Source organism: Ochotona curzoniae, unplaced genomic scaffold (assembly GCF_017591425.1).
Source record: "Ochotona curzoniae isolate NIBS_2020 unplaced genomic scaffold, NIBS_Ocur_1.0 scaffold_3171, whole genome shotgun sequence".
Taxonomy (NCBI): Eukaryota; Metazoa; Chordata; class Mammalia; order Lagomorpha; family Ochotonidae; genus Ochotona; species Ochotona curzoniae.
The window spans coordinates 1,505,105-1,531,094 of NW_024467104.1; the positions used below are offsets into that span (position 1 = coordinate 1,505,105).

The 25,990-nt window shown below is 39.1% G+C and overlaps 1 protein-coding gene across 1 annotated transcript in view; it reads left to right on the forward strand.

Moving 5' to 3' along the window:
* The first annotated feature begins 651 nt into the window (after window positions 1-651).
* The window catches only part of LOC121172273 (fatty acid desaturase 2-like protein FADS2B), a 35,752-nt gene continuing 10,413 nt past the window's right edge, over window positions 652-25,990 (forward strand). Inside the window, exons 1-5 of the mRNA XM_041004126.1 lie at window positions 652-972; window positions 6,848-6,958; window positions 15,276-15,473; window positions 16,875-16,976; window positions 24,548-24,673. Coding sequence (XP_040860060.1) covers window positions 652-972; window positions 6,848-6,958; window positions 15,276-15,473; window positions 16,875-16,976; window positions 24,548-24,673 — 858 coding nt within the window. The remainder of the gene's footprint in view (window positions 973-6,847; window positions 6,959-15,275; window positions 15,474-16,874; window positions 16,977-24,547; window positions 24,674-25,990) is intronic.

Below are 25,990 nucleotides of genomic sequence, written 5' to 3' on the forward strand. Positions count from 1 at the left end.
AGATTTAGATGGCATTCAAAGGGAAAGACAAAAAAACTGGTTTCCAATTTGGCTTAGTTCTGTTTTCGTAAAATGAAACAAGTATTTTTTTTTCAAATGTTTGAGGTAATTAAAAACCTTCAGTTGAAATGACAGTTGTCAAAAGAACACTTCTCTGGTCCAGCAAGATTTCATGTCCTCTTGAAGACTTTGAGAGTTTGCTCACAAGCTGAATTAACACATTCTGAAGTCCCCATTCACAGGCAATCCAACCTGCCTGGGTGCTGAGCAGGAGAGGTGCCAGAGCTTGGCCCCTCCCCGCTGGAGGCAAGTCGCAACTTTAGGCCACTCTGTCATTGGCCCTGGCTGTTTCCCAAGGAGCATTTAATGATGAAGGAGGAGGATGCTGAGAGCACCCAGCAGGGAGAGCAGTGAAGAAAGTGGTGCAGCCTCTATCAGGGCAGAATTGAGGACACTGAAGAGCTGGGAAGGTGCTCACAGTGAGGTTTATTAAGAGGCAAGGAGGCTGCAAGGTGTTCTCTGGCCATCATACAGTAATGAAATGAAAAGGAAGAAAACTGGTCATTTAGGGATACACTCGGAGAATTAGAGACTTCAGGAAAGAACCAGAGATTCTAGGAGGGAACCAGAGATCCCAGGGGTTCAACAACAATGAAGTTTGAAGAAAGAATTGAAAGCAATGGGAGCCTTACAAGAAGGAGCCAGCCATATCTAGGTGAGACTCATCAGGCAAACGGGAAACCAAAAGCCAATGGGAAAGCTGAGGCCTATGTAAAGCAGGAGGCCAACAAGTACTGCAAAGAGCCCAGGAATGGTCTTAGCATATACACCTGGCAGGAAATAAAGAAACACAACCAGAACTCAGACCAGTGGCTGGTAATCAACCGTAAAGTTTACAACGTTACAGACTGGGCCAACAGACATCCAGGTGGGCGCCGGGTCCTCAACCACTATGCCGGGGAAGATGCCACGGTAAGGAAATCCAATCTCTCTCTCTTTCTCTCAGTCTCTCTCTTCCTCCCTCCTACTCTCAGTCTCCATCTTTCTCCCTCCCCACCCCTCTGCTTCTGAGTGCCTGAAATCGTGACTCTTCCCAAAAGGATTCAACTCCACCATGTGCAGGCTCTACGGTCACTCACTTCCTCCTTAACTGATTTGTCAGGATTTCTATCTAACAAGAACTGGGAAGCAAATTTGGCTTCAAAGTCCAACTATTATTACCCTGAGTTTGGGAGGATCTCCAGCGGTGACTGTGAGCATTCTGTTTGTCAGCTTTGGGTTGTTAGTTTTGACCAGTTTTCTGTGCTTCGTATTCTGTTTTGCTTTGTTTTGATGTGGGGGTGACTGTCTACCAAGCAAAGCAACACCTGGATGGGTATAGTCTAGAGCAAAGAGTTTCTGCACCCAGATAGAAATCTCTTAACAATTAAAGAGTCTAAACAAACTCAGCAATTCATGCAGTGATTATCAAAGTGCTGTTGCTAGTAACATAAAACAACCATTACCTGCTTTTCTAAGAGTGTGAAAGAGCTCCTCCGTATGCTACAGTCCATTCAGTGAAATACAACTGACACAGCCACTTTATGAGCACATTCAAATTCTCTGCTTCACTTAAACCTGTTCCTGAAGAAGGTGAATATTATCCATGCGTCACAGATGAAACAGCTGATATTCAAATGGCAAATTATGTGTCATACCACCAGTAAGTGACAGTGCCAAATTCTAAAATCAGATTGGTTTGATACATAGGCATAAAGACACATGCACATATATATGTATATGTACATATATATTCTTAAAATACAACATTTACATAATATTTGATCAGGACATCTCCCAGACTCCGAAGTACATTTAAAAATCCCTGTGGATCTGAATATTCCATAGTAACATCTGTTTCTCTTAACTAGAAGTTTTACTTCCATGTTGTACACATGAGAAACAGAAGTGTTGTACTAAATCAACATTAGAAAAATTAGTGCATAACATCACAGAAATTCTGCATGCCCTCTCTGCCCAACTTCTGTTCTCCCATCTTCTCATTTTGAATCTGTATTCAGATGAATGTCTTTGTGAGCTTAGCCCACTACATCCCCACCTATCTGTGAGAAAATGAGCAATGGTATGTGGCAGGAGGTGATCTCATGTATTCTAAAGAATAATTTAATGAGAATCAGAAAAAGATTAGCAAATATCAATGCAAAAAATCTATAGATTCTTTTCTATACCTCCACCGAATTTTCACAACTCAGGGAATATATATGGAGCAGGCTTTTCACAAATCAGAAAAGATATCAATTGCAGAATTAAATCAAATGGCATATTGGCAAGGATATAGATTTTTTAAGATTTATTTATTTATATTGGAAAGGTAGCTCAGATGTTGCAGAGAGAGGAAAAGCAGATAAAGATCTTCCACCCACTGATTCACTCCCCAAATGACCACAACGATCAGAGCTGAGCCAATCCGAAGCCAGCAGCCAGCAACTTCTTCCAAGTTTCCCATGTGAATACAGAGAACCAAGACTTTGGGCAATTCTACATTGTTTTTCAATGCAATGCCACAAGCAGGGAGCTGGGTGGGAAATGGACCCATAATGGATCTTGGAGCTTGCAAGATAAGTATTTAGCCTTTGAGCCATCGTGCTGGGCCCTAGGACATATACTTTTAACTACCACGTAATGAACTGATAATATAGAAACCTTAAGGATTTTAAGGACCAGCATCCATACCATCACAGGATTTATTTTTGTCTTAGACTGCAGGAAATTAATCTGAATAATTCCAGAGAGAAGATTTTCCAAGGGGAGATGATTCAATAAGTATAAGGAGTTGAGAGCGCCAGGAAATCTGACAATCAAAGAACTCCAAGCCAATCAGAGCACGGAGCTTCAAGACTGGCTAGTGAATGTGGGAAAGTTTTCAGAATTCTCTGAGCTTCAGCTTTGTCATCAACAACACAAGGAAGATATTACATATCTGACTGGTTTCTGCTTCATGCATGTAAAGTGTTTAGCATTAAGACAGACACAAGAAAATTTCATTAAATTATAGTTGTCATTATTCATTTCGCAGGCATACCTTAGCTGTTAACTCATCATTGGCTTGCAAAACCTGATGATATTTGATGTCATTTAGTTGCTACACGAGGGCTATAGATAAGGAAGTACCATACTTTCCAGTGAAGGGAGGCAGAACATAATGGTACAGAATGTGAATTAAAATGCTCATTCTGCAACTTGAGAGGTATCTATAGATGCTGCCCTAAGTCGCAGACGTGGAGCAAAGTGCCGTCTCTGTGTGCCAGCCCTGGACCCACAGCTTCACCTGCCCAGAAGAAACCTCTTTTTCCTATTTACAAAGGAACTGCTTTTCCAGGCCTCATTAAAGGTGGATCATGATACCTGAGTATTCTGTCCCATAGCATCATTAATTTGCTTATTCACTCAGTTATTCTGCAACTCTTCTTAGGAAACCAGATTAAAGTTTTTGAAGGAAGGTCTAATTTACCTCTGGGTGAAAAGGAAGTCTCATCATAGTTTTCCAGAAGATGGTGATAATCATACCTTCATCTTAGCATTGTCACCAAAGTCAATAGAAAGAAAATTAAGTGTTCCGTATGGTTCTTCACACGGAATTAACACTAACACGACTTCTGCAATGGATTTTAATGTTATTCAAGGGGTTTTACTATCACAGCAGGTCTATAAAAAACAATCGGCATACATGTTCCTTTTACTTCATGTGTAAGTAGGAGTTATCTGATTGATTTCATGTACATGAATGAAAACTGTTGTCACAGAGCTAAAATCTAGATTTTAGGCCTAGGTCTTTTCACTTTTATGAGTTCACTTTGGAAAGACCAGAAGCAACCTGAAACTCCAATAAAGAAGAATTGCTTATATAAATCGTAACACAATTGCAAGCATGATGAACTATTTTACAATAATAAAAATGAAAATTGAAAAATATTTGATGACAGTAAATACTTAATGTTGAAATAATTGATCACAAGTGTGTACCACAACAGCATGAGTTCCATGAAAAACATGAATGCAATCTTAGGACACAAGCAAAGAAGCAGCATATTTCAGAGAAATAAAGCAGGATGATTATGCTCTGAACTGGCCAGCTCACTCCTAATCTCCAGACACCATACTCTAGGAGTGAGAATGAGAGATTCAAGATGTTTCGCCAGAAAGCAAAGGCCAACATGACCAGAGGGAGTGGCAAGAGGTCAAAAGGAGTTATGGCAGAGTTTGTTTCGACTATTAAAGAATCACTAAGTGGAAGAAGGTAAAGCTGTGTGTAACAAAAGAAGAGACTCCTGAGTGGTTTGGGTTGAGCAGAGCAAACACAGGCAAGGCTGGGGTAAGGGTGGGAGGGCGTGTTCAAAGGTGGAGTACACACATGATTCATATCTTGACTAAGCATCCAGCCACCTAGCCAATTTCCTTACTCAGCACAATACTAGGCAAAGCACATGTTCAATTAATGCAAATATCACGGCATGAAATGAGAAGAGAAGAATCTGGAGAGAAGATAAAAAAGAGAGATAGGAAGGAAAAGAAGGGAAGAGATAGAAAGATTTTCAAGTGCTGAGCCGGGAGGTTTGCACTCCATGTTCGCTGCATGGTTGCATCTTCTTCTAGTCCACGTGATGATATTCACCTAGTGTAGTACTCATTCCCACCCACCATAACAACAACAAAATGTACTAGTCTTTCTCAGATGCTATTGAACAGGGGTAAAAACAGACAATCATTTCATCTTTCCTGGCTTGTCATTATTTTGTAAATAAACTGGTCTTTCCTTGATTAGAGGGCCACGTTGTAAAATAGATGGCAGACAAAGAGAAGGAAGTATAAATGCTAACAGGTGAAAATGGGCCCTGAGGACATGATGACTTTCTGAAACAGAAGCATACCAGTTAACTAAATATAAAAATTAGAAGGGCTTATTAATAGGCGGAAAGACCAGGATGGAGCTGAGGGTCATGGTGAACATCTGCAGGATTGGAGAAGGAATGGGTGAAAAGGATAGCTTGGATAGATCATTTATAACACTTGATGATATCAAGTACCTATATATGTGACCAGAGTGAATTGCTAAATTTTGAAAAGAAAATAGGTTATAAATTCTTATCACTACAGGTATACAGAGCAGAAAAATAGCTAATTTGTATCGCTAAAGTAGTGTATCCCGATCAACAATGAATTCATTTGATCCTCATAGCAAGTTTAGGAATTGTGTGGCTTTTATTGTCACTCCCATTTGGAGAAGAGAATACAGAATCATTGTGGACATGTCTTGCCCAGTATTTCACTGACTGCAAGAGGCAAAGAAAGAATTTAGATGCAGAAAAGTGGTTCTAGTCCACTTTCTTAATCAATTATATGCATAAAGATCACTCCACAGTAATTTGTGAGGCTTTCACACACTTAGGTCACAATTTAGCTATATTTCTTTATTTTTAATCACTCCCTCCCCTAAAACCATAAATACAAGAAGTCCAGAACTCCCTTCTTGGAGAATCCGTATTCCCCTAGAACTGTTAAAAATTCCTGGGAAGAAACAGCCTCATTCAAGCAGAAGTGGGATATGGATATAGGAACCATAACTGTCCTCATTACTATGTGGGATTGCTACTGGACCTGAATCTTGGATGAAAACACAACTGACGGATGTTAAGCCACGGCCTGTGATGCCAGCATGTGCAAGAATACCAGTTCAAGTGCCAGCTGCTCTGCTTCTAATCCAACTTCCTGCTAATGCATTGGAAAAGTAGCAGAATATAGCCCACATATCTGGGTTTCTGCAACCCGTTATGAGAGACTCCTGTGGATTCCAGGCTCCTTGCTTCAGCCTAGCCATGCCCTGGCTCCTGCAGTTGTCTAGAGAGTGAGCCAACAGATGGACTCTCTCTCTCTCTCTCTCTCTGCCTTTCCCCTTCTGTGTCATTGTACCTTTCAAATTAATAAAAATGTACCCCCTAGTATGTCCCCTCTAAAGAGTCCATGACTTGAGCTCAACACAATGGCTGCACTGGCTAATTCTCCACCTCCAAGTGCCAGCATCCCTTTGGGTGACAATTAATGTTCTGGCTGCTCCATTTCCCATCCAGCTCCCTGTTTGTGGCCTGGGAGAGCAGTAGAGGATGGCCCAAAGCCTTGGGACCCTATATCCATGTTGGGAAACCCAAAAGAGACTCCTAGCTCCTGGCTTTGGATCAGCTCAGCCCTTCTCTCTATAAATCTGCTTTTCCAATGATAGATTTATGGAAAGATGGATATATAAAATCTAAAGAGCCCAAGACTTGAAGGCTATTATCCCATAATCTCTCAAGCCTGTATCTTAAGCCACATTTGTCCATTTTAATCTATTTTTTCTCTACAAATGACTAATTCAATGGTCCTCATTCTAGCCTTGACCAAGAACTAAGAAGCAGCCTTCATGAGTCAGGGAGTATAATCAATTTCCATTACAAGACTTATGTTAGACTTCAAAACTTCATAATGGCCAATAATTCAAGCAACAATTTCTTGTGGTGCTCAAAGATGAGTAAATAGTCATGTCATCCCTACTCCAGAACAAGCTGGTTACTGGGATCATGCCTAGAGAAATAGTGCATTCAGTGGCTACACCTCTGGAATAAGGCTTTCTTGGAGGGTTTGCCAACACAGTTTTGATCCATCATCTTGTAACATCAACCTGAGTCAGTAGTGAATTCTCTGTACTGGAGTTTGTGTTGGCTCCCCAGCTGGGCACAGGATGAATCAAGAAAGGAAACCTGTATGTGGATGAGTAAGTCTATTTTAAGCCTCTAACCATCCCTGTGATTTACAGGATGTCTTCAGAGCCATGCACCTGGACCATGATGTTGTACAATTGTACCTTAAGCCATTACTCATTGGAGAGCTTGCCCCAGAAGAACCCAGCCAGGAGAGAAACAAAAATGTGAGTGTTTTTGTGAAGAATTCAAATGTGTGGAAGGATGGGAACAAGGCATATTTCGAGGATAATTTATCATTTTCTATACTAAAACAAGCACCCTTCCTGAATGAACTCACAGTAGAGTAAAAGAGCTTTTATTTATCCATAGAGGATATTTTCCAAGACTCCTGGCAGATCCCTGAAATTTTGGATAGCACTGATTCCCATACACAAGCATTGAAATATCACACAATCAATCTGATAACTGAAATGGCTACTGCTTGATGATGGATAATGTAGGCAACATGGATATTGTGTACAAAGGGATCACACCTCCGGCAGAAGAATGGAACAGTGTGAGATTTCATCATGCTATTCAAGAGGATGAAGGAAATTTAAAACCTACAAATTATTTACTTGTGGAATTGTTCATTTAACATTTTCAGGCTGCAAATGACCTCAGAATGCCAAAACCATGAAGCAAAGCCACAAATAAGGGTTACTACCAGAAATGAGAGTATTTCATAAATTTAAAGTCAATGTCAGCTTCTTTCAAGCCTCAGAAGGCTTAACCTTCTGTAATACAAAGTAATGAAATATTTGGCCCTCTACCAAATTGTAATTCCATGTTCTTGAGCACCTATTTCATGCTAGGCAACTTATACATATAATTTTTTTCAGTGACTGCTTATCATTATGTACTTATTGTCTCTGTCGATGCTCCCTGCCAAACTAGGTTCCATGCGAGTTGAGAATATGATTATCTTGCATAGCCATGTGTCCTCAGAATCTACCTTCACAGGATCAGATATGTAGTAGATATTCCATAATCATCTATTGAATGAAAGATGTAAATATATCCTGGCTACTATTATTACTACTTTGGGGGAAAACATCACTCAAGAAAAACATGATACTTTCCTATAATCCCTGCAGTTGGTGCTGGTACAACACACAGCGGGACTTCCAATCCATTTTCTCTGTCTCTAGCTCAGTATTCCCAGGAATGTGTGCCATTCTTTCTGTAATGTTGTGCCACTGTGCAATTCTATCTTCTAAAGAGAAGGGACTCTTTAAGATGAATGATTTACTGTAGTGATTCTACATGCAGTTTAAAAATATTTTAATTATTGTCAGACAGTTATATTTCTGGCAATTTATTTTTATGACAACTTACATGATGTTTAATGCCTTTGAAGTCGTTTGTACAAAATACTGATCTACACAGCCTCGTAAAACGAACGGAGTAAGATTTGATTCCCTCCTCAAGAAATGAGGAGATAGACTCACAGAGGGTATGGGGACTGACTGTAGGGTGACGACCCGGGCAGGTACAGATCCAAGATTAACACTCAGGTTTTCTGCTCAGGCCTGTGGGCATTCCACACAGGGTGCATTACCTGAACACTCATCCTCATCCTGCTTTTCTCAAGTTCTATGACTTTAGGCCAATTCTAAACCCTGTCTGCGGATCGGTTTTCTCCCTATAAAAAGTGGCAACAATAATAACACCAACTTCATAAGAAATTAGGTATATGGTTGCGATAAGCAACAGCACTTGAAGTGTTTAAAACAGTGTTGGAACATGTGCATGTTCAATACTTTTTAGATACTATCCCGATCATGGACCTAACAGTGATAGTAGTAACTTAGAAACCTCCAGTATGTCCATATTTGGGGGACAGGTGATGTTAGCCTTAAAAAAGAGTGCGATGAAAAAAAAATAATTCTGAAAATAAAATTCTGTAGGGAGAAAAAAAACTACCAATGATTGAAAACTAAAAATAGTCAATTATTACCTTAAAGGCTATTTGTCTCTCAGAAAGGCTTACCACACATTTTGTTTAGGACTTTTATGTGAACATTCAAGTAGCCCCATATAGAAAGCTGATGTTTGAGCACAAAATGAGATATCAGGAGGCATGAAATTTAAGTCCAACATTTGTCACTTGCTGGTGATTTATTTTAGGCATGGATGACACCCTACTCTGTACAATAAGTGGAATGGAAAATATGACAAAGCCCGGAGACACCCTAGACATGGTCAATAATAATAGACAATTATTAAAATTATCTATGGCCATCAGCATTCCAATGTTGATGAACGCTTGATCTTACAGACACTTTTGTCAGGCAATGGATCCTTTAAAAGTTGTATCAATAAATTTTGAAGTGGTATTTTTGGCTTCTAAAATTATTTCCACGACGCTTTCTTCTTATTTCCAATTTCCCTCCTTTCTGACATTTGACGGACTTAATAATTCCCATAGCCTTGTTACATTGTCAAGTGTCCTACTTTAGAGTCATTAATGTCATTAAGCAAAGACATACTTCTTCTCGATCCATGCATACTCCTTGATGCAATGTGGCAAGCTCAGAAGCCAATGCCAATACTCTGCAAGCATACACACAACACAACTGTGAACACCATGGTGCCTGGAAACCACACCCCAAGGCCACTGGTGTGTGGTCACACAATGAAAGGCTCTCAAAAATATTCAACCTCAAAGCTAATCAGAATGAACCATATTGTTCCATATTGACTGTCTTCTATGACAGAGTCCTCTGTATACGTTATGAATTGGAAAGCCCTTTGTAAGTTATACCAGTAACCATGGTAACACAGAGGATTACAATCAAGTCTTCTAAGCATCACCGGACTTCAATCAATGCCTGAAATAGCAAGGTTTCAAAGGCAACTAATGGGCTGACACTTTGCTCCTCTCCCCTGCTATCTCTTTCCAAAGATATCACTGAGCCCCAACACAGTTTGAACACAATTGTCGAATCACTACTCATCTTTGTCTCCTCTAGAAAACATTTGAAATGAAGCTGATCATAATTTTTCAAAAGTCTTTGTTTACTTGCTCTACTTGGCTTTTCATTATTTCATTTTTGCTAATGTAAAATTAACGAATTTTGTGGGTTTTTTTTTTTTTTGCATAAACACGACTCTAAGAAAGCAGTCACTCCCTTGCTTCCCCTATTCCCCCTCATACTCCTTTCTTCAGCGGTCTTTGTAGAGTAGTAATTTTAATCCACTTTATGTTCACAGGTTTAATTTGTCATTAGTCAAAAAAATCAGCAAGTAAGAGGCAAAAAAGCCACAAGACTGCATTGCCACTGGAGTACAAACATGGGACAAAAATGAGAGTCTTATCCTAAAGTGATCATTTCATTTTTGCATATTATGGTTATTCTATGTTAACAGTCATGTAACAGAGAAAACATGATTTTTTTTCCTTTTTTAAAAATATATTTATTTTATTGTTGTTATTTTTATTGGAAAGGCAAATATACAGAGAGAAGGAGACACAGAGAGAAAGATCCTCTGCCCACTGGTTCACACCCCAAATGGCCACCATGGCTGCAGCTGAGCCGATCTGAAGCCAGGAGCCAGGAGTTTCTTCCAGGTTCCCACATGGGTACAGACTCCAAAGGCTTTGGGCCACCCTCGACTGTTTTCCCAGGCCACAAGCAGGGAGCTGGATAGGAAGTGAAGCAGCAAAATATGAGCTGGTATCAATATGGGATCCCAGTGCATGCAAGGTGAGGATTTAGCCCCTTGGCTATCGTGCCAGGGCCAATATTTGTCTTTTGGAGAGTGGCTTGTTTCACTAAACATAATAGTTTCCAGTTGTATTATTTTCTTGGAATTTCGTTTTTTATGGCTGAATAATATTCCATATGTCTATTTACCACATTTTCATTTTTAAAATTATGTTTATTTTTTATTTTATGATAGAATTTCATAGGCTTTGGGATTTCGCTTACCTCCTCCCAAAATTTCCTCCCCTTCGCATTGATTTCCCTTATATTATTACAATACTATAGTCCTTCATAAGCAGTCAGAAGTCCATCATTCTGCTATTTAAGTGTATCTTGACAGCGCGGATAGGGACAATGGCAGAAAGTCCAACATCCTATTGTCAAAATCTATTTAAGAGTTTCATTGGGAGTCCAACTTTGATTTAGAAGTAGAGATGCATACTGCAGTGTAACTATACATTTCCTTAAATGAAAAACCACAAAACAAAATCAACAACAGGAAGAAAGTTTAAAAATGTATAATGCTGGTCAGCTGGCAGATGCTGGCACAGGGAGCTAAAACTACAGAACCTCCTAGAGAGTGCATGATCCAGGAGCGGGAGTAGGCCCAGCAGGGAAACAGTGGGCATCTCCCTCCTGGGTAATCACTCCCACTAGAGAGCATGAAAATCAGGACTGGGGCAGACAGGCTGCACAGAACAGCACCCACCAGCATGTGTTTGGGATGGTTAGTGGGGCTGGTTGGATTGACCTGGTTGAGTCAATGCCCATTGACATGTGTGAGAGCTGAGTGGGATATGGGACAGTCTGGAAGATTCTGCTGTACATACTGCAAAGCATGGGAACAGGGCAGGGGATGGGCCTGGTGGGGGTTATGGGGAGTCACCCCTAGTAGGCTGCAGCTCCCACTGGTTTATGTGGCCAAGCGTATGGTGGGCAAGACTGTGCTGGGCTCCAACATCCATTAGTTTGTGTAGAAGACAGGACTGAAAACAGAACTGACCCAGCAATTGCAACCACCAGCATATGCATAAGTGGATTGAAGTGACAGACTCTTCTGGACCCTGTACAACATGCACACACAACAATCCGATCTGGGATCACCTCAGACGAAATTTCTTTGGGCATCCCTCCAACTGAACTGCTGATCTCAGAACCCCAACCATGAAGAGCAGTGCAGGTTCCATAGTCTGACCATGGAGTGCATATGTCAAAGCTGAGCCTCCTCAGAGGCTCAGACAGACTGTAACAACATATCCAGATGCATATGGAGGATAGGGCAGACCCTAGGACTCTGCAGAGGATACCCAGTACCACAACAGAAGAGGGAGAACAGAACAAATCAATCATCTACTCCAGCCACGTGCTGGCAGTGAAAATCTGGGCAAAGACTCTAAGGTGGACAATGTCAGCCAGTGGATTCTGGAGAGATTTCATCATGCTTGGAACGGTGAGACTAGCAGCAATCCAGAACTATTGAACTCTCAAAACCACTTGAGCAGTGCCCTCAGAGCATGCTCCACATAAGGGACCCTGGAATAGGTGGGAGGCTGGGGTGAGGCTTCTCCCTTTATCTCCATCCCTTACCCCAGATACAGAAAAAAAAAAGAGAGAGAGAGAATGTGGAAACAATGGTCTTACCCACTTTCCTGTAACTCTTGACCCTTTGTGCCTTAATCAACTATTTAAAGATTATCCAAATAAAATAATTTTTAAAAAGATACAAGAACATGGGAGTGAGAAGAAGATTTATAATTCTGGGCCTGGCACAGTAGCCTAGTGATTAAAGTCCTTGCCTTGCACTCACTGGGATCCCATTTGGGCGGTTTCTAGTACGAACAGCCCTATTTCCCATCCAGCTCAGCTCTCTAATTGTGGCCTTGGAAGGGACCCTGAACTCACGAGGGAGACCCAAAACAGGCTCCTGTCTTTGGATCAGCTCAGCTCTGGGATGGCCAGATGGGGAGTAAATCATTGGACAGAAGATCTTCCTCTCTGTATATCTGACTTTCAAATAAAAAATAAAAAACAAAAAATATTTGAAAAAATTTATAATGCCATGAAGCTAAATAACATGTTACTGAATGACCAATATGTCGCTGAAAAATGAAAAAAGCAAATAAAAATCTTCCTGGAGAAAATTATGCTACTGTATGACATCTGAATCAGTAAAGAATTCAATAAGAGAAAAGAAACTGTTTTGACGAAATGAAAATAAAAACAAAAATATCAAAACCCATGAATTACAAGAAAAACAGTATTGAAAGGGCTGTTGATCTTCTATTTTCCATTAAGGTTACCTTATATAAGTCAGACCATATGATATTTGTCCTTTTGATGTTGACTTATTTCACTGAGCATAATAGTCTCTACTTAGGAAATTTGGTTGCAAATGGTAGAATTAAATTCTTTTTAATGGCTAAGTACTATTCCGTCAAGTAGATGTACCACAATTCTTTATCCTCTCCACTTTCAACAGGCATCTGGGATGTTTTGATATATTTGCTATTGTAGAATGTGCTGCTATAAATCGGGAGTACAGGTCCCTTTCTCATATGTAGATTTCATTTCCTTTGGATATATTCCCAGAAGTGGGATAGCTGGGTCATACAGCAATCAATTTTCAATTTTCTTAGCATTCTACATACTGACTTCCACAGGGGTTGTACCAGCCTACACTCCCACCAGCAGTGAAGGAGGGTACCTTTCCCCCCACATCCACACCAGCAGGTGTTGCTAGTAGAATTCTGAATTTAAACCAATCTCACTGGAGTTAAGTGGAACCTCAGTATGGTTTTCATTTATATCTCCTTGAGAGCTCGGGAGCCTGGGCATCTTTTCATATATCTATTACCCATTTGAATTTGTTCTTTTGAAAAATGTGTATTCATTTCTTTCACCCATTTCTTCACAGGGATGTTTGTTTTGCTGTCATTGTGTTTCTGAAACTCTGTAAATTCTGGATATTATTTCCCTACTTGTTGTGTAGTGTACAGAAGCTTTTTAGGTTGATGTAGTCCCATTTGTTTATTTTGGCTTTCACTACCTTTGGTTTTTATATCTTTTCTAAGTCTTTCCCCATTCCTTTATCTTGAAGAGTGCTCCCTATGTTTTGCTCTAATAGTTGGTGGATTCTGGATGCAGATTCATGTCGATCCATTTAGAGCTGATTTTTGTATATGACAGGTGGGGATCTTACTTTTTACTTTTACAGGCTGCTATCCTATAGTCCCAACAACATTTACTGAAGAGACTAGGTTTTTCTCCTGTTTAGTTTGCCATTCTCTTGTCAAAGATTACTTGCTGCACATGTGTAGGCTCCCTTCTGGTGTTTCCATTCTGTTCCACTGATCTTCTTCTCTGTTTCTGTACCAGTACCAGACTGTTTTGATGACCATGGCACTGTAGTATGTCTTGAGGTCTGGAATTGAGATTCTTCGTGCTTGACTTTTATTCTTCAGAATAGCTTTGGCTATTCGTGGTCTTTGTGTTATCAGATGAACTTTCATATTATCGTTTCTGTTTCTGAGAAGAATTTTGTTGGGATTTTGGTTGTGATTGCATTGAATCTGTATATTGCTTTTGGTAAAATGGTCGTTTTGATTACGTTGATCCTCCCAATCCAGGAACGTGATAAGGTTCTCCATCTCTCAAGGTCTTCTTCTATTTCCTTTTTAAATGACTTATAGTTTTCATCATAGATGTCTTGCACATATTCAGTTAGCTTAATTCCTAGCTATTTAAGATTCTTCTCGTCTATTTTGAAGGGGATTGTACTTACAATTTATCTCTCATCCATGGAATTATTTGTATACACTAGTGCCATCGATTTGTGTTCGTTAATTTTGTATCCTGCTACCCTGCCAAAGTCTCTTGTGAGTTCCAGTATATTTTTGATTCGAGTTTTGGGTTCTCCTATCTAGAGAATCATGCCATCTGCAAACAGGGATAACACCCTCATTTCCGATTTGAATTACTCTAATTTTTTTCTTGCCTAATAACTCTGGGAAGGACTTCCAATACTATATTGAATAGCAGTAGTGAAAGTGGACATCCTTGTCTCGTTCCAATTCTTAGTATAAAAGCTTCTAGTCTTTCCCTATTTAGTATGATGATGGCATTGGGCTTTTTGTATATTGCTTTGATTATGTTATAGAATTTTCTCTCTATGCCTATCTTGGTTAAGATAGTATTCTATACTCTGTATTTACCACATTTTCTGTATCCCATCATCAGTAGAGGGGCATTTGAGTTGATTTCATATATTAGCTATTGTGAGTTGAGATATAATAAACATGGGTGTACAGATAATTCTCTTGTGTTCAGTTTGGACAAATTTCCAGGAGTGGGATTGCTGGATCACATGGAGCATCTATTTTCAGCTCTCTGAAGAATTTCCATATTGTCTTCTGTAATGATTATGCTAGTTTGTGTTCCTACCAATGTGTATCAGATTACATTTTCCCTATATCCTCACCAGCATTTATTGTTTCTTCATTTTCAGATGTTAGATCTCCTAACTGGGATGAAGTGAAATCTCATTGTGGTTTTCTTTTGCACTTCCCTCATAGTCATGGAATCTGATAATTTTTTCCTTTTCTCAGTTTGTCATTTCAATTTTATCTTTTGATATATTTGCTTTTAGTTCTGGACAATTGAATGTATTTGATGCTAATAAAATTATATTAATGAAATAAGCAAATTACTAATGCAATACAATCAACTATGGATTTCAGAGTGTCTCTTTTTTCCCCGTTAGAGCTCATTCCTTCTTTGCTTCTTTATTTCACAGCCCCAGTTGGTAGAAGATTTTCGAGAACTACGGAGGACATTAGAGGCTATGAACATGTTTGATGCTAACCTCACATTCTTTTTCCTTCACTTCACCCAAATACTGATTTTGGAATTCCTGGCGTGGCTAATACTATATCACTTTGGCAATGGCTGGACAGTTACAATATTTGTTTCTTTCATTCTTACAGTTTCCCAGGTAAGCAGCTATCGTAAACCTAGACAATGACCTTGAAGAAAGGCTCGGTGTTTTGTTTTGTTTCTTAAGATTTATTATCATTTGAAAGACAGAATTACAGATAAAAGAGACAGATAGAGAGGTCTTCCATCCACTAGTCCACTCCTCAAATGGTCCCATGGCCAGAGCCAAGCCAATCTGAAGCCAGGAGCTAGAAGTCAAGAGCCAGGAGCTTCTTCCAGGTCTCCCAAATGCTTGTATGGGTCCAACGACTTGAGCCATCTTCTGCTCCTTTCCCAGGACATAAACAGGAAACTGGATCAGAAGTGGAGCAGCCAGGACATGAACAGGTGCACCTGTTCGATACTGCTGCAGCTGCTCCTGCAAGTGTAGGCTTAATCTGTTATGCTATGGCACTGGTCCCTCTTTTGATATTAACATCAGCTACTGCCTGACACTTCTTGCCAATCTGCTGGCCAGTGTCAGACATTTTTACCAACAGGTTGACGCAAGTTTCTGGCCTCCAGTTCTCTCATTTGTTAAGTAATGATCATAATGAATACTTTACTAATGCAGATTCTGCATGTGGTAAAGACACTATCAAGTTTAGTTTAGCTAAACATGACAATTTAGCATCACTGCCAATGAGAACAAGTATGTGCTTGTGTGTGTGTGCATGCATGTGTGTTTGTGTTGTACTTTTAAAGGAAAAAAGGACATTCAATTTCTGTTAGAACAATTGGGGAAGGATTTGTAGAGAATTAACAACAATTGATTCTAGACTTCATTATGCTTATTATTTTCTTGAAAGCCCAAGTTGTTTTATTCCTTGAAAAAAAAAACTTTCAGGAACAAGCAAGGAAATTAAGACTTTTTTGGAGCTTAGCATACACTAGGTATTTTGAATGTGCAGTTTTCAAAAAGTTCATAACACATGTATTATGAAAACTATTCATGAATTCCAGAAGTTTTTATACCAAAATAAATTTAATTCTACATTCCTGTGAATGTTTCAAAGTACACACATATGTAAGTTGCACAACAGTTTAATGGGCCAGACATTACTAGCACCATTTATGAAATAAAGAAGTGAGAGTCAGAGCTGCCAAGTTACCTGCCACGGTCCTGCAGCTCATAAGTGGTGGAGATTGTTTAGAACACAGGTCTGCCTGATTCCTGATTCTCTACCCTTTCCACTCTACACTGGAATCTCAGTATTAGTAAAGAGAGCCTTCTACTCTGAAAACTACTGCACAGCAAATAGGAGCTGTGTGGTCTATACGGGAAGTAGACTTGAACTTGGCTTGGTATCAGACAAGATCTCCCACTATTCTCAAGCGGGTTCATGAATCTACTAATGGATTCGTTGACTGGTTAATCTTGAGTTCTCAGCTTCACTAACAACAGTTTTGTCTCTTTCAGGCTCAAAGTGCATTTTTGCAGCATGACATAGGACACCTTTCCGTATTTAAGAAGTCCAAGTGGAACCAGCTGATGCACAAATTTGTCATGTGTCATCTCAAGGTACAGGATATCAAGGAATGTGTTGGGGATTCTTCAGCACCATTCCCTCAGGCAGAGGTTTCCATATTTGCTTGAATGACAGTTCACAGGTATTGAATGCATAGCTTACAGGCAAGTAATTGGCTTAGCTGCTGAGATGCCTGAATCCCTGATTGGAGTGTCCAGGGTCATGTTCTCCCTCTACTCCTGGTTCCAGTTTCCCACCAGCACACCCTCTGGGAGGCCACAGGGGATAGCTCAAACGATTGGTTTTCTACTACTGTGTGGGAGACCTGGACTGTGTCGACTCCTGGCTTTGGGATGGCCGATCCCCAGCTGATGGGTGCAAATAGTTAGTGAGCCAGTGGAGAGAAGAGCTCTCTTTCTCACTCTTTCTCCCTCACTCCACCTGTCTCTTTCAAATAAATATTTATAAGACAAATTCATTTTTCTGCCAAAAAAACTTAAATCCATAGTTTTTTCATAACATACATTTCCATAAAATTTTAAAAATGTGTTTTTGAAAGGCAAAGAAACAGAGTGAGTCAGAAAGAAAGCTTTCACTCACTTTCATTAGGGTCACTCCCTAAATTCCCTCAATAGCCAGTGCTAGATCAAACCAAAGTCAGGAATCTAAAACTCTACTCAGGTCTCCAGCAGCAATAGCAGGGACCTAAGTACTTGAGCCATCACCTGAAGCCCTACCTCCCATGGGTGTGCTGGCAGAATACTAAAATCAGAAGTAGATCCAACACTCAACCTCTGACACTCCAATGTGGGCTGCAAGCACCCAAGCAATGTCTTAGCTGTTACATCAAGTGTCTGCCCCTCCATGAACTTTTTGAAGACTATTTATGTAAGTAAAAGCTCCTTATTATAATGTGTGAATAAACATGTGCACTAACCATGTGGATAATGTATATATACTAATGTACAATATAGTATAATAAAATACATGCAAAGATGATTATTTTAATTTTTATGAGAAAGACATTTATTTAAGAATGAATTCCTCTTATTTATTTTTCTTTACATATCTTTCTTAAATTGATAAACTATTTGTTCCAATCCAGGAACATCATTACCCTAAGGAATCACATCACTGAAGAAAGTTTTTGCTTTAGGAATGAAAATGGGCTCTGTGATATCTTAAATGTATATATTCTCAGAAGACATTTGAACATGCATTGCTGTGATGTTAAGGAAACCCAGAAGTTCAGATTAATTCTGGAAGGACAGGGTTATGAGAAAATTAAGGAAAGGATTAAGGTTCCTGAAAAAAAATAGTCAGTAAGGCTAGATGAGTCTGCTCAACAGTTGAAGCTTGCAAAACCCAGACTGCTTAAAACAATGGGGAGTGATGGTGTCAGCTAGTCCACCCCACCACCATCACCACCAACCTCTGTCAACATAGGTTTAGGTTTCAGGAAGCTGGATCTCTGTCCACCACAATACCGCACTTAGGAAATATTCTGGCAAATATTAGACATTCAATAATCAAATGTTGAAGGAAGGAATGAATAAATGAACAAATGAGCCCATGTAATAAGATAGGATTTCTGTAAGAAGCAGCTAGCTCACCTTTGACTGTGCTCACTGTGTAATCTCGAGCAAATTGCATTGTATCTGTGGCCTCAATAGTCCCATTTGTCATATTAGGAGCTCAATTAAATAAGTACCTTTCTAGAACTGTGTAGGATTTGATGACTATGTACTTTTACCCAGAAGAGGGATCAATGCTATTGACCATTCAATAAACCAAATCCTTGACTTTAAGCCAGACCTCTTGGGAAAATCCATGGGCACTGACCCAGTCTTAGTTCTTCCTTAATACAAAGGTTTTATTTCTTTGGAAGAAAAAAAATGTCTAAAATCTATGCGTAGTTCCTTCATAATATATATTTTCTATGTACTTATTGAAGACCGTGTATTCATGAACTTCTAAATTATTATTAAGTATTTTGTCCATATAAGATGAACAAATTTCACATTGCAGTTTTAGGAGCATGGTGATAATTTCCTCATTTTCCACCAAAGTGAGTACTCTTATCACATTTCAAATGAGGTTTTTGCAGTACATTCACACATTTTCAAAAACACCTGGCTATCTGCTTCCCTATCCCCTAGTGGGTTGAGGGTGAAAGGATGTTGGGTACTGGCTGACAAAAAGCAGTCAGCAATAACTCCTGACATTAAATGATAGAGAATCAATAGGAACTCATGTTTGATGAGAGTTTTACCAAGCCCCACATTCAGAACCGGCTTCTCTGGATTCCTGTCTCATGGAATTCCTGTGAGATAGGGACCATAGCACTTTTATTTTCCTGTTGAGATACTTGTTCAAAGGTTCTATCTTGAAGCCATTGGCCTTAAGCTGGTAAGCAGAAGAAGGCATAACATGAGAGTTCTCGACCAGTGCCTCTCAAATCTGGCTATCATTTTAAATCACCTGAAGACCCTCTCAACACACATTGAATCCTCTCATCTGCGGTGAGTGAAGTCTGTGTATTGGCATATTTGATTTTTTTTTTTATTTTTTTACTTACTTGCTGATCTCTTTGAAGGGAAGAGAGCAAGAGAAACAAAGAGAGACAGAATGATTGTCCATATGCTTCTTCATTCCCCAAGTGTCAACGCAGCGTGGTTGGGGAAGATCAAATCCAAAAGCTCAGAACTTGATCACATTTTCTCATGTGGGTAGGAGAGATCCATGTCTTTGAGCTATCATTCCCTCTTCTCAGAGTACACATCAACAAGAAGTTGGATATTTAGTTGAGTTGGCTAGGAAGCTGGGACTCACTCAAACCAGGTGCTCCAAGGAGATGTAGGCAGCGCAAACCTTAATAATAGTACCAAATACCTGGCCCAGCAACATGGTTTTGAAAGCTCCTGAAGTGGTTCTAACCTTCATCCAGGACTGGGAATTGCTGCTCTTAACAACAGATCTGCCTTCTGTGAGAACTTAGTCATCAATTAGCCGGCCACTTTAAGCAAGCACTTTAACGTTTTTGACCTTCAGTTTCTTCAAATGTAAAGTTAGGAAGGACGACAGCTTCAACTTGATAAGGATATTGTTTGGATTATATGTAATACTTACATGTCATGCTTACCACAATGCCTGTAATATGCAAGGTACCTGATAATTGTTAGTTATTAAAAGAGTAGCCATCCTTTCTCCACTAGGGATATTTTCCAAAACCCCCAGTGGATGCATGGGCCCACAGATAATGTGTAATACAGAATATGGTAGGTAACTAATGGGAAATTAGTTTAAATGACATCCATACACAGAGAGATGACTTGTGTCCTGACAAGATGGTGTAGAAGGACAGGAGACTTCTGCATGCTGCACAGAGCAGTTTACAATTTAAAGCTTACATGCATTTTATTTTGGAGTGTTTCACTTCACATTTTTAAAATTATAATTGGCCTTTAGTATCTGATACCTCAGGCAGTGCAACTGCAGATACGTGCTATTCCCATGCTAGGAAGGTAGCAGTTCCCTCCATTTTCCCTTCCTTGTTCAAGGTGTCAGGGGATGGCCAAGACTAATCTGCCCTGGAGAATACAGGTGATTGATCTGCTGTCAGATTCAGAATATTTCAGGCCATCCTCACTATGACTGGCACTCTTAAAATTCAGTGCTTTCCCCATGATCCACATTTGCACATAATTCTTTCTATGTAAATTATGTCTCCAGAAACAATTCTGCATTAGCAGAAATGACAATAACCTTGATGACTTGAGGACAGAATGAGAAAATGGAAAATGATGAATCAAATATACCCTGCCTTTTTGTAAGCAAAACAAGTAATTTGTAAACAATCTGAATACAGAATTCACCTATGTGCAGAAGAGAAAACACAGACAGGAACAAGGTGATGAAGAAAACGGTAAAGATATCCTACCTTTCACATGCATTACAAGTTCAATTTAGAATATGAACTTTGACAGTTCCTCTTATCGCCATACACCAGATGCACAAATACTGAGATTCTTTGGAAATGTCACTGGTAGCCGTGCAAAAATATTTATATTCTGATCTTTACAGTGTTTGCACAATGAAAGAGTCTTCTGAAAATATGTCATGAGATAGCAGCCTACATTTTGGTCCTTCCTACAGGGCAGGCAGAACATCTTTAATCCAAAAGTCTGAAATCTGAAATGCCCCCAAATCCAAAATATTCTGAGTGCCAATTTGACAGATGCCACAAGTGGAAAATTCTATGCTATGAAACATTGCTTCACGCAGAAAATTATTCTAAAGATTACAAAGTTACCTCCAATCTATATTTATGAAATGTAATTGAGTTTCATGTTTAGATTTGAATTTTTTCCCCAAACATCTCATTCTGTATATGTTCTGAAAATGTTCCACATTTTCAAAGGTTTCTGAAATCTGAAACAATTCTGGCCCAAAGCATTTCAGATAGATAATATTCAATATGTCTTCTCTGTAGCTCTAGCTGTACTTACCCAAGTTCTTGTCTCCCCATGTGTAAGAACACAATGGGGAGATATGGTTAGAGATAAACAGAAGAGTAGAATTTATGGAAAGTCACAAAGACAGTACACACTCAGATGTGTGAGCAACATTAAGAGAGGAAATTGTGCCCACGCTGGGCTAGAGTCATATTTTTATGGAGGCGGGTAGCATTCAGGGTAGGACCTGGCTGAAAATCCAAAGGAGACAGAATTTGGGGTAGAGCTATAGCACACATGGTGATCTCCAGGGAGTGTCATGACACCTGATGCCTGATGTAAAGCTTAGCTCCATGACAAGGAGCAGGTATGCCAAGTCCTCGGCCATATCAGATGAGCAAATGTTGGCAATCTTTAGCTCCTTCACATCATTATTATTGGGAGTAGACTTGGAAGGGTTCTTCAGAACATTTGCTGGAAAATGAAAGTAAAAGATGAATTTCTTTGGGTTAAAAAATAATTAAATCCACACATCAGGTTTTTTTATAATGCAAATTTTTCATGAACTTTTTGGTGAACCCTCATATTTGAAGTTTAGACCTCCCTAGAATATGTGACCTATATTTTCTATGACGGAATCCCAAAACACTGATGGGGAGACAAGTGTTAAGTTATTTCCCAGTGACTTCATTCATTTCACAGATGAAGAAACTATCCAATGTCAAACCAAGTAGATGGCCAAAGAGAGAGTCAAATTCAACTGTTTTGGCCTATAGCCTGTTGCTTCCCATAGTGAGAAAGAAGGGCCTAACATGGCTTTGAGAAATGACTTAGGGTGGTTCCTGGTGCAGGAAGCCAAGATACAGCTGTCATCATCCCACCCCAGCTGTTTTGTTTATAGTAATACAGGCTTCAAGATAGAGGGGTCTGGGTGGAGTCAGTGACTCAGTTCACACCCATAATTACTCTGGCTACTGTTCTAATCTCAAAGGCTTGGAACTGTTAAGATCTGATCCTTGGTCTCTACTGTGAATAAAAATCTGTCTTCCAATTACCAATTATTACAGTTGTAGGTTAAAAAAAATACAGTCACCTGGTGGAGATCAAATGTTAGCTCTCAGAGAGCGTAACTGAAAAAAAAAATCATTCCTTATCACATTGTCCTTGTTTAATTATCTGTATTTCCCATTAGATTATATGTTTGTAAGTGTGTAAACCTCCTTTTATTATGCTTGTCTTGACTCTCCAAATGCCTAACTCAGCATCTGACACATAGAATTTGTTTCAAAATAATAAGCAGATGAATACAGGGAGAATGCAAAATTAGAAGACTAAGTAGGTCAGATGCAATTGGATGGGAGAAGTTCAGAGTGTGAGGGGCTCTGAGAGGGAGAGTAAGGCTGCGGATGCTCTGAGGTTGAGTAAAATGAGATAAACTAAGGCAAATATTTAGAAATCAAATGATCTTTAGAAGAGAAATCTAGGCTGGAGGGGAGAGTCCAACACAGGGATGTTAGGGTGTGTTGAAGATGAGAAGAGACTACTTCTCATAGCAGCAGGAACTAAGGATGAGGGTTGCTAAGAGAGGACTCTGCAAAATAGACCATGTAAGGCCAATCTAGCCTTACATACTCACCTCTCCCTATCAAAGATGTTTAGCATCTAGACCAGTAGAAATATAATGTAAATCAATGTAAAAATGATGTATGACATTTTGTTTTCTCTCACATTTGGATAGTAACGCTATTACATTATTATCCCATAGCTATTAAAAGAGTATCATGTCTATATGAGGTCAATACAAAAATTACGAATAACATATTTTACACTTATATTCTCATACAACCTATAAAATGCAGTACTTCAATCTTAAAATTTGTCTGAATCTGACTGGTTATTTATTAAGTACTCAAGAGCCACAGGTCGCTAGTGGCTATTGTGTTGGGTAAAGATAATTTCTATCTTTTTTTTAAGATATTTCAGATATGCAAGAAAAGTTAGTACGCATGCTAACTAATTAACATAAAGGGTGAGAAAATAATATTGTAACTTACCACCATTTTATATTCAGCATCTTGTATCTTCCTGAAACAACCCAGAGAGACAAATGTCATATGCTATATTTACTGAAGATGGAATTGATCCTCAGAGTATGAGTAATTTGCCCCAAAAACCAGTATATGAAACCAAATTGATTTGCCTCTGAATCCAATGTTCTGTTAAAACTTCCACACTTTCAGTGGTAGAAAATCCTAAACAATCTACAGACTTCCACTGAGAGAATCATAAACAACCTATTCAAAGGTGATTCAAGCTTGGCACCAGCTAAAACATTTTTATTCTCATTTATTTGTATTTTTACATAAAAGCACCAAATCTGAGAAATACAGTGATCTGAGTCAAACCCTCAAAGGAGATTACTCAGTGTTGTGATTCTTTGAAATATTCACTGAAGAAAGATACCCAAGGCTACTTTTTTCCTCCAGAATTAATTAGTCTTGAACCAAAGGCTGCGTTATATGTACAATAGGAATCAAACTGCTCCATCCGCCTTCAGATTTCTTTTCTAAGGAGGACCAAACAGGACCCAGCTCAATGGCTCAGTAGCTAATTCCTTGCCTTATAACTGCTGGGATCCCACATGGGTGGAGGTTCATGTCCTGGATGCTCCACGTTCCTTCCAGCTCTCTGCTTGTGACCTGGAAAAGCAGTAAAGCATGGTCCAAAGACTTGGGACTTTGCACCCATATGGGAGACCCAGAAGAAACTCCTGGCTCCTGGCTTCAGATGGGTTCAGTTCTGGCTGTTGCAACCATTTGGGGAGTGAACCAGACAATGGAAGATCTGTCTCTCCTCTCTGTAAATGTGACTTTCCAATAAAAATTGTAAAAATAAAAGATAAAAGGAAGAGGATCAAATATAAAAAGGATGGGAAAATATTTTGTTTCAATGGGTTTTAATGGGTATCAATTATCAAGAATTGTTTTAGTCTCAAGTTATAGTTAAGTCCTAGGTCAGAGAATTGAGGAATCTTGCGGCTCAGAAAACAAAGTCAACCTTAAGAACTCCAACCTTTTATTTTAAGTATATGAATACATACGTAAAATGTGATAGTGATGGGTATTTCAGGAAAGAAGTCTTTAACTTAACAAGCTCTTTCTGCTTCTCAGGGCTTGTCAGTAAACTGGTGGAATAACCGACACTTTCAACATCATGTAAAACCAAACATCTACCCCAAAGACCCAGATATTGACATGGGCCCACTTTTTCTTCTTGGAGATTATCAACCTGTCAAGGTATGTTTAGATGTCCAGGGAAATCAGAGTAATCTTCCCAGAAGGGGTTCTTAGAAAACCTTATATAGTTGATGTAAAAAAAAAAAAAATCAAAATATCAAACTAGACTTCTACCCTTAGGAATGATCTAAGTGTATCGCTTGTTTTAGGACCAGGATACAAATGAGAAATAACTGATTCTGGGGGTTATAAAAACAGAAAGACATTTGAAGCCATGAGTCAATAATCTTAAGGGTCATTAAGTCAAACCACCCACAACAGGAGTCTGATAGTCCACATGACACTGCTTGTCACTGCAGGTCACACAGGTCCCTGCAAAGTGCCTGTCACTATCCTGAGGAAACACAAGTTAGCAACTAGTGAAACTGGATGATATGATCCTTGGAAGTTCAGCAAGGAATGTGGACAAATGTATACCAGGAGAAAAATCACTACATACACCAAGAACCAACCAAAAACATCTAAATATCTGGTTATTCCAACTAATTCTAGACCAATTGGAAGAAACCATGCTGCTCAAGCTTACTGCAGGCTTATTTGGGTTCAACTGTATATGAGCTATGGCCTAAATGACCTGTAAGATATCCAGGAATCCCAGCTCCACTTTGAACTTCTTAAACGATGCAAAATAGAGCTGAAGTTTTATCTCTAAAATTTCTCCGTGATTTTCTTGAAAAAAAAAATCACCCTAAGACCATCACGTAAAGGACTTTATAGATTACCACAAGATATAAGAGGGAATCAATACTCAACCAACCCATCTACGTTTGTCAAGCACCAAGCATTTTCTGCTTAGTTCCTTTCTCATATTTCCCACTGTTTAAATATTTAGAGACATCTAAGTGACTGCTAATAATGGGTATTATTTGACAATAAAGCTTCTTCTTTTGTTTGTGACAGTAAGAGAAGGATGAACCAACTATACTACCTAAATAAAATATATATGGGGAAAGATAGCAAAAGAATAGGAAAATTAAGAATCCGATCATCCCATAATATGGAAGATATGTGGTGGATACAAATTATTGTTCACTCATCAGATCCCTCAGTAAATATTTGTTGAGCATCTGCTCAATTCTCCTCACCTTGCAGATATCATATTATTATACAATGTTTATTTCTATGTCTGCTGTCAAAATGTATGCTACCTTTGTGCCCTGAAAAAGGGCTACATTAGTGAAGGAATCACAAGTTCTCAGTAGTTAATGGAATGCAGTAATTAAAATATTTAAATGTATGATATATAATATGCAATGAATATGTATAGTACCATCATGCCTTGGAAGCAGTAAATCACCATGTGAGATCTATGAGGAC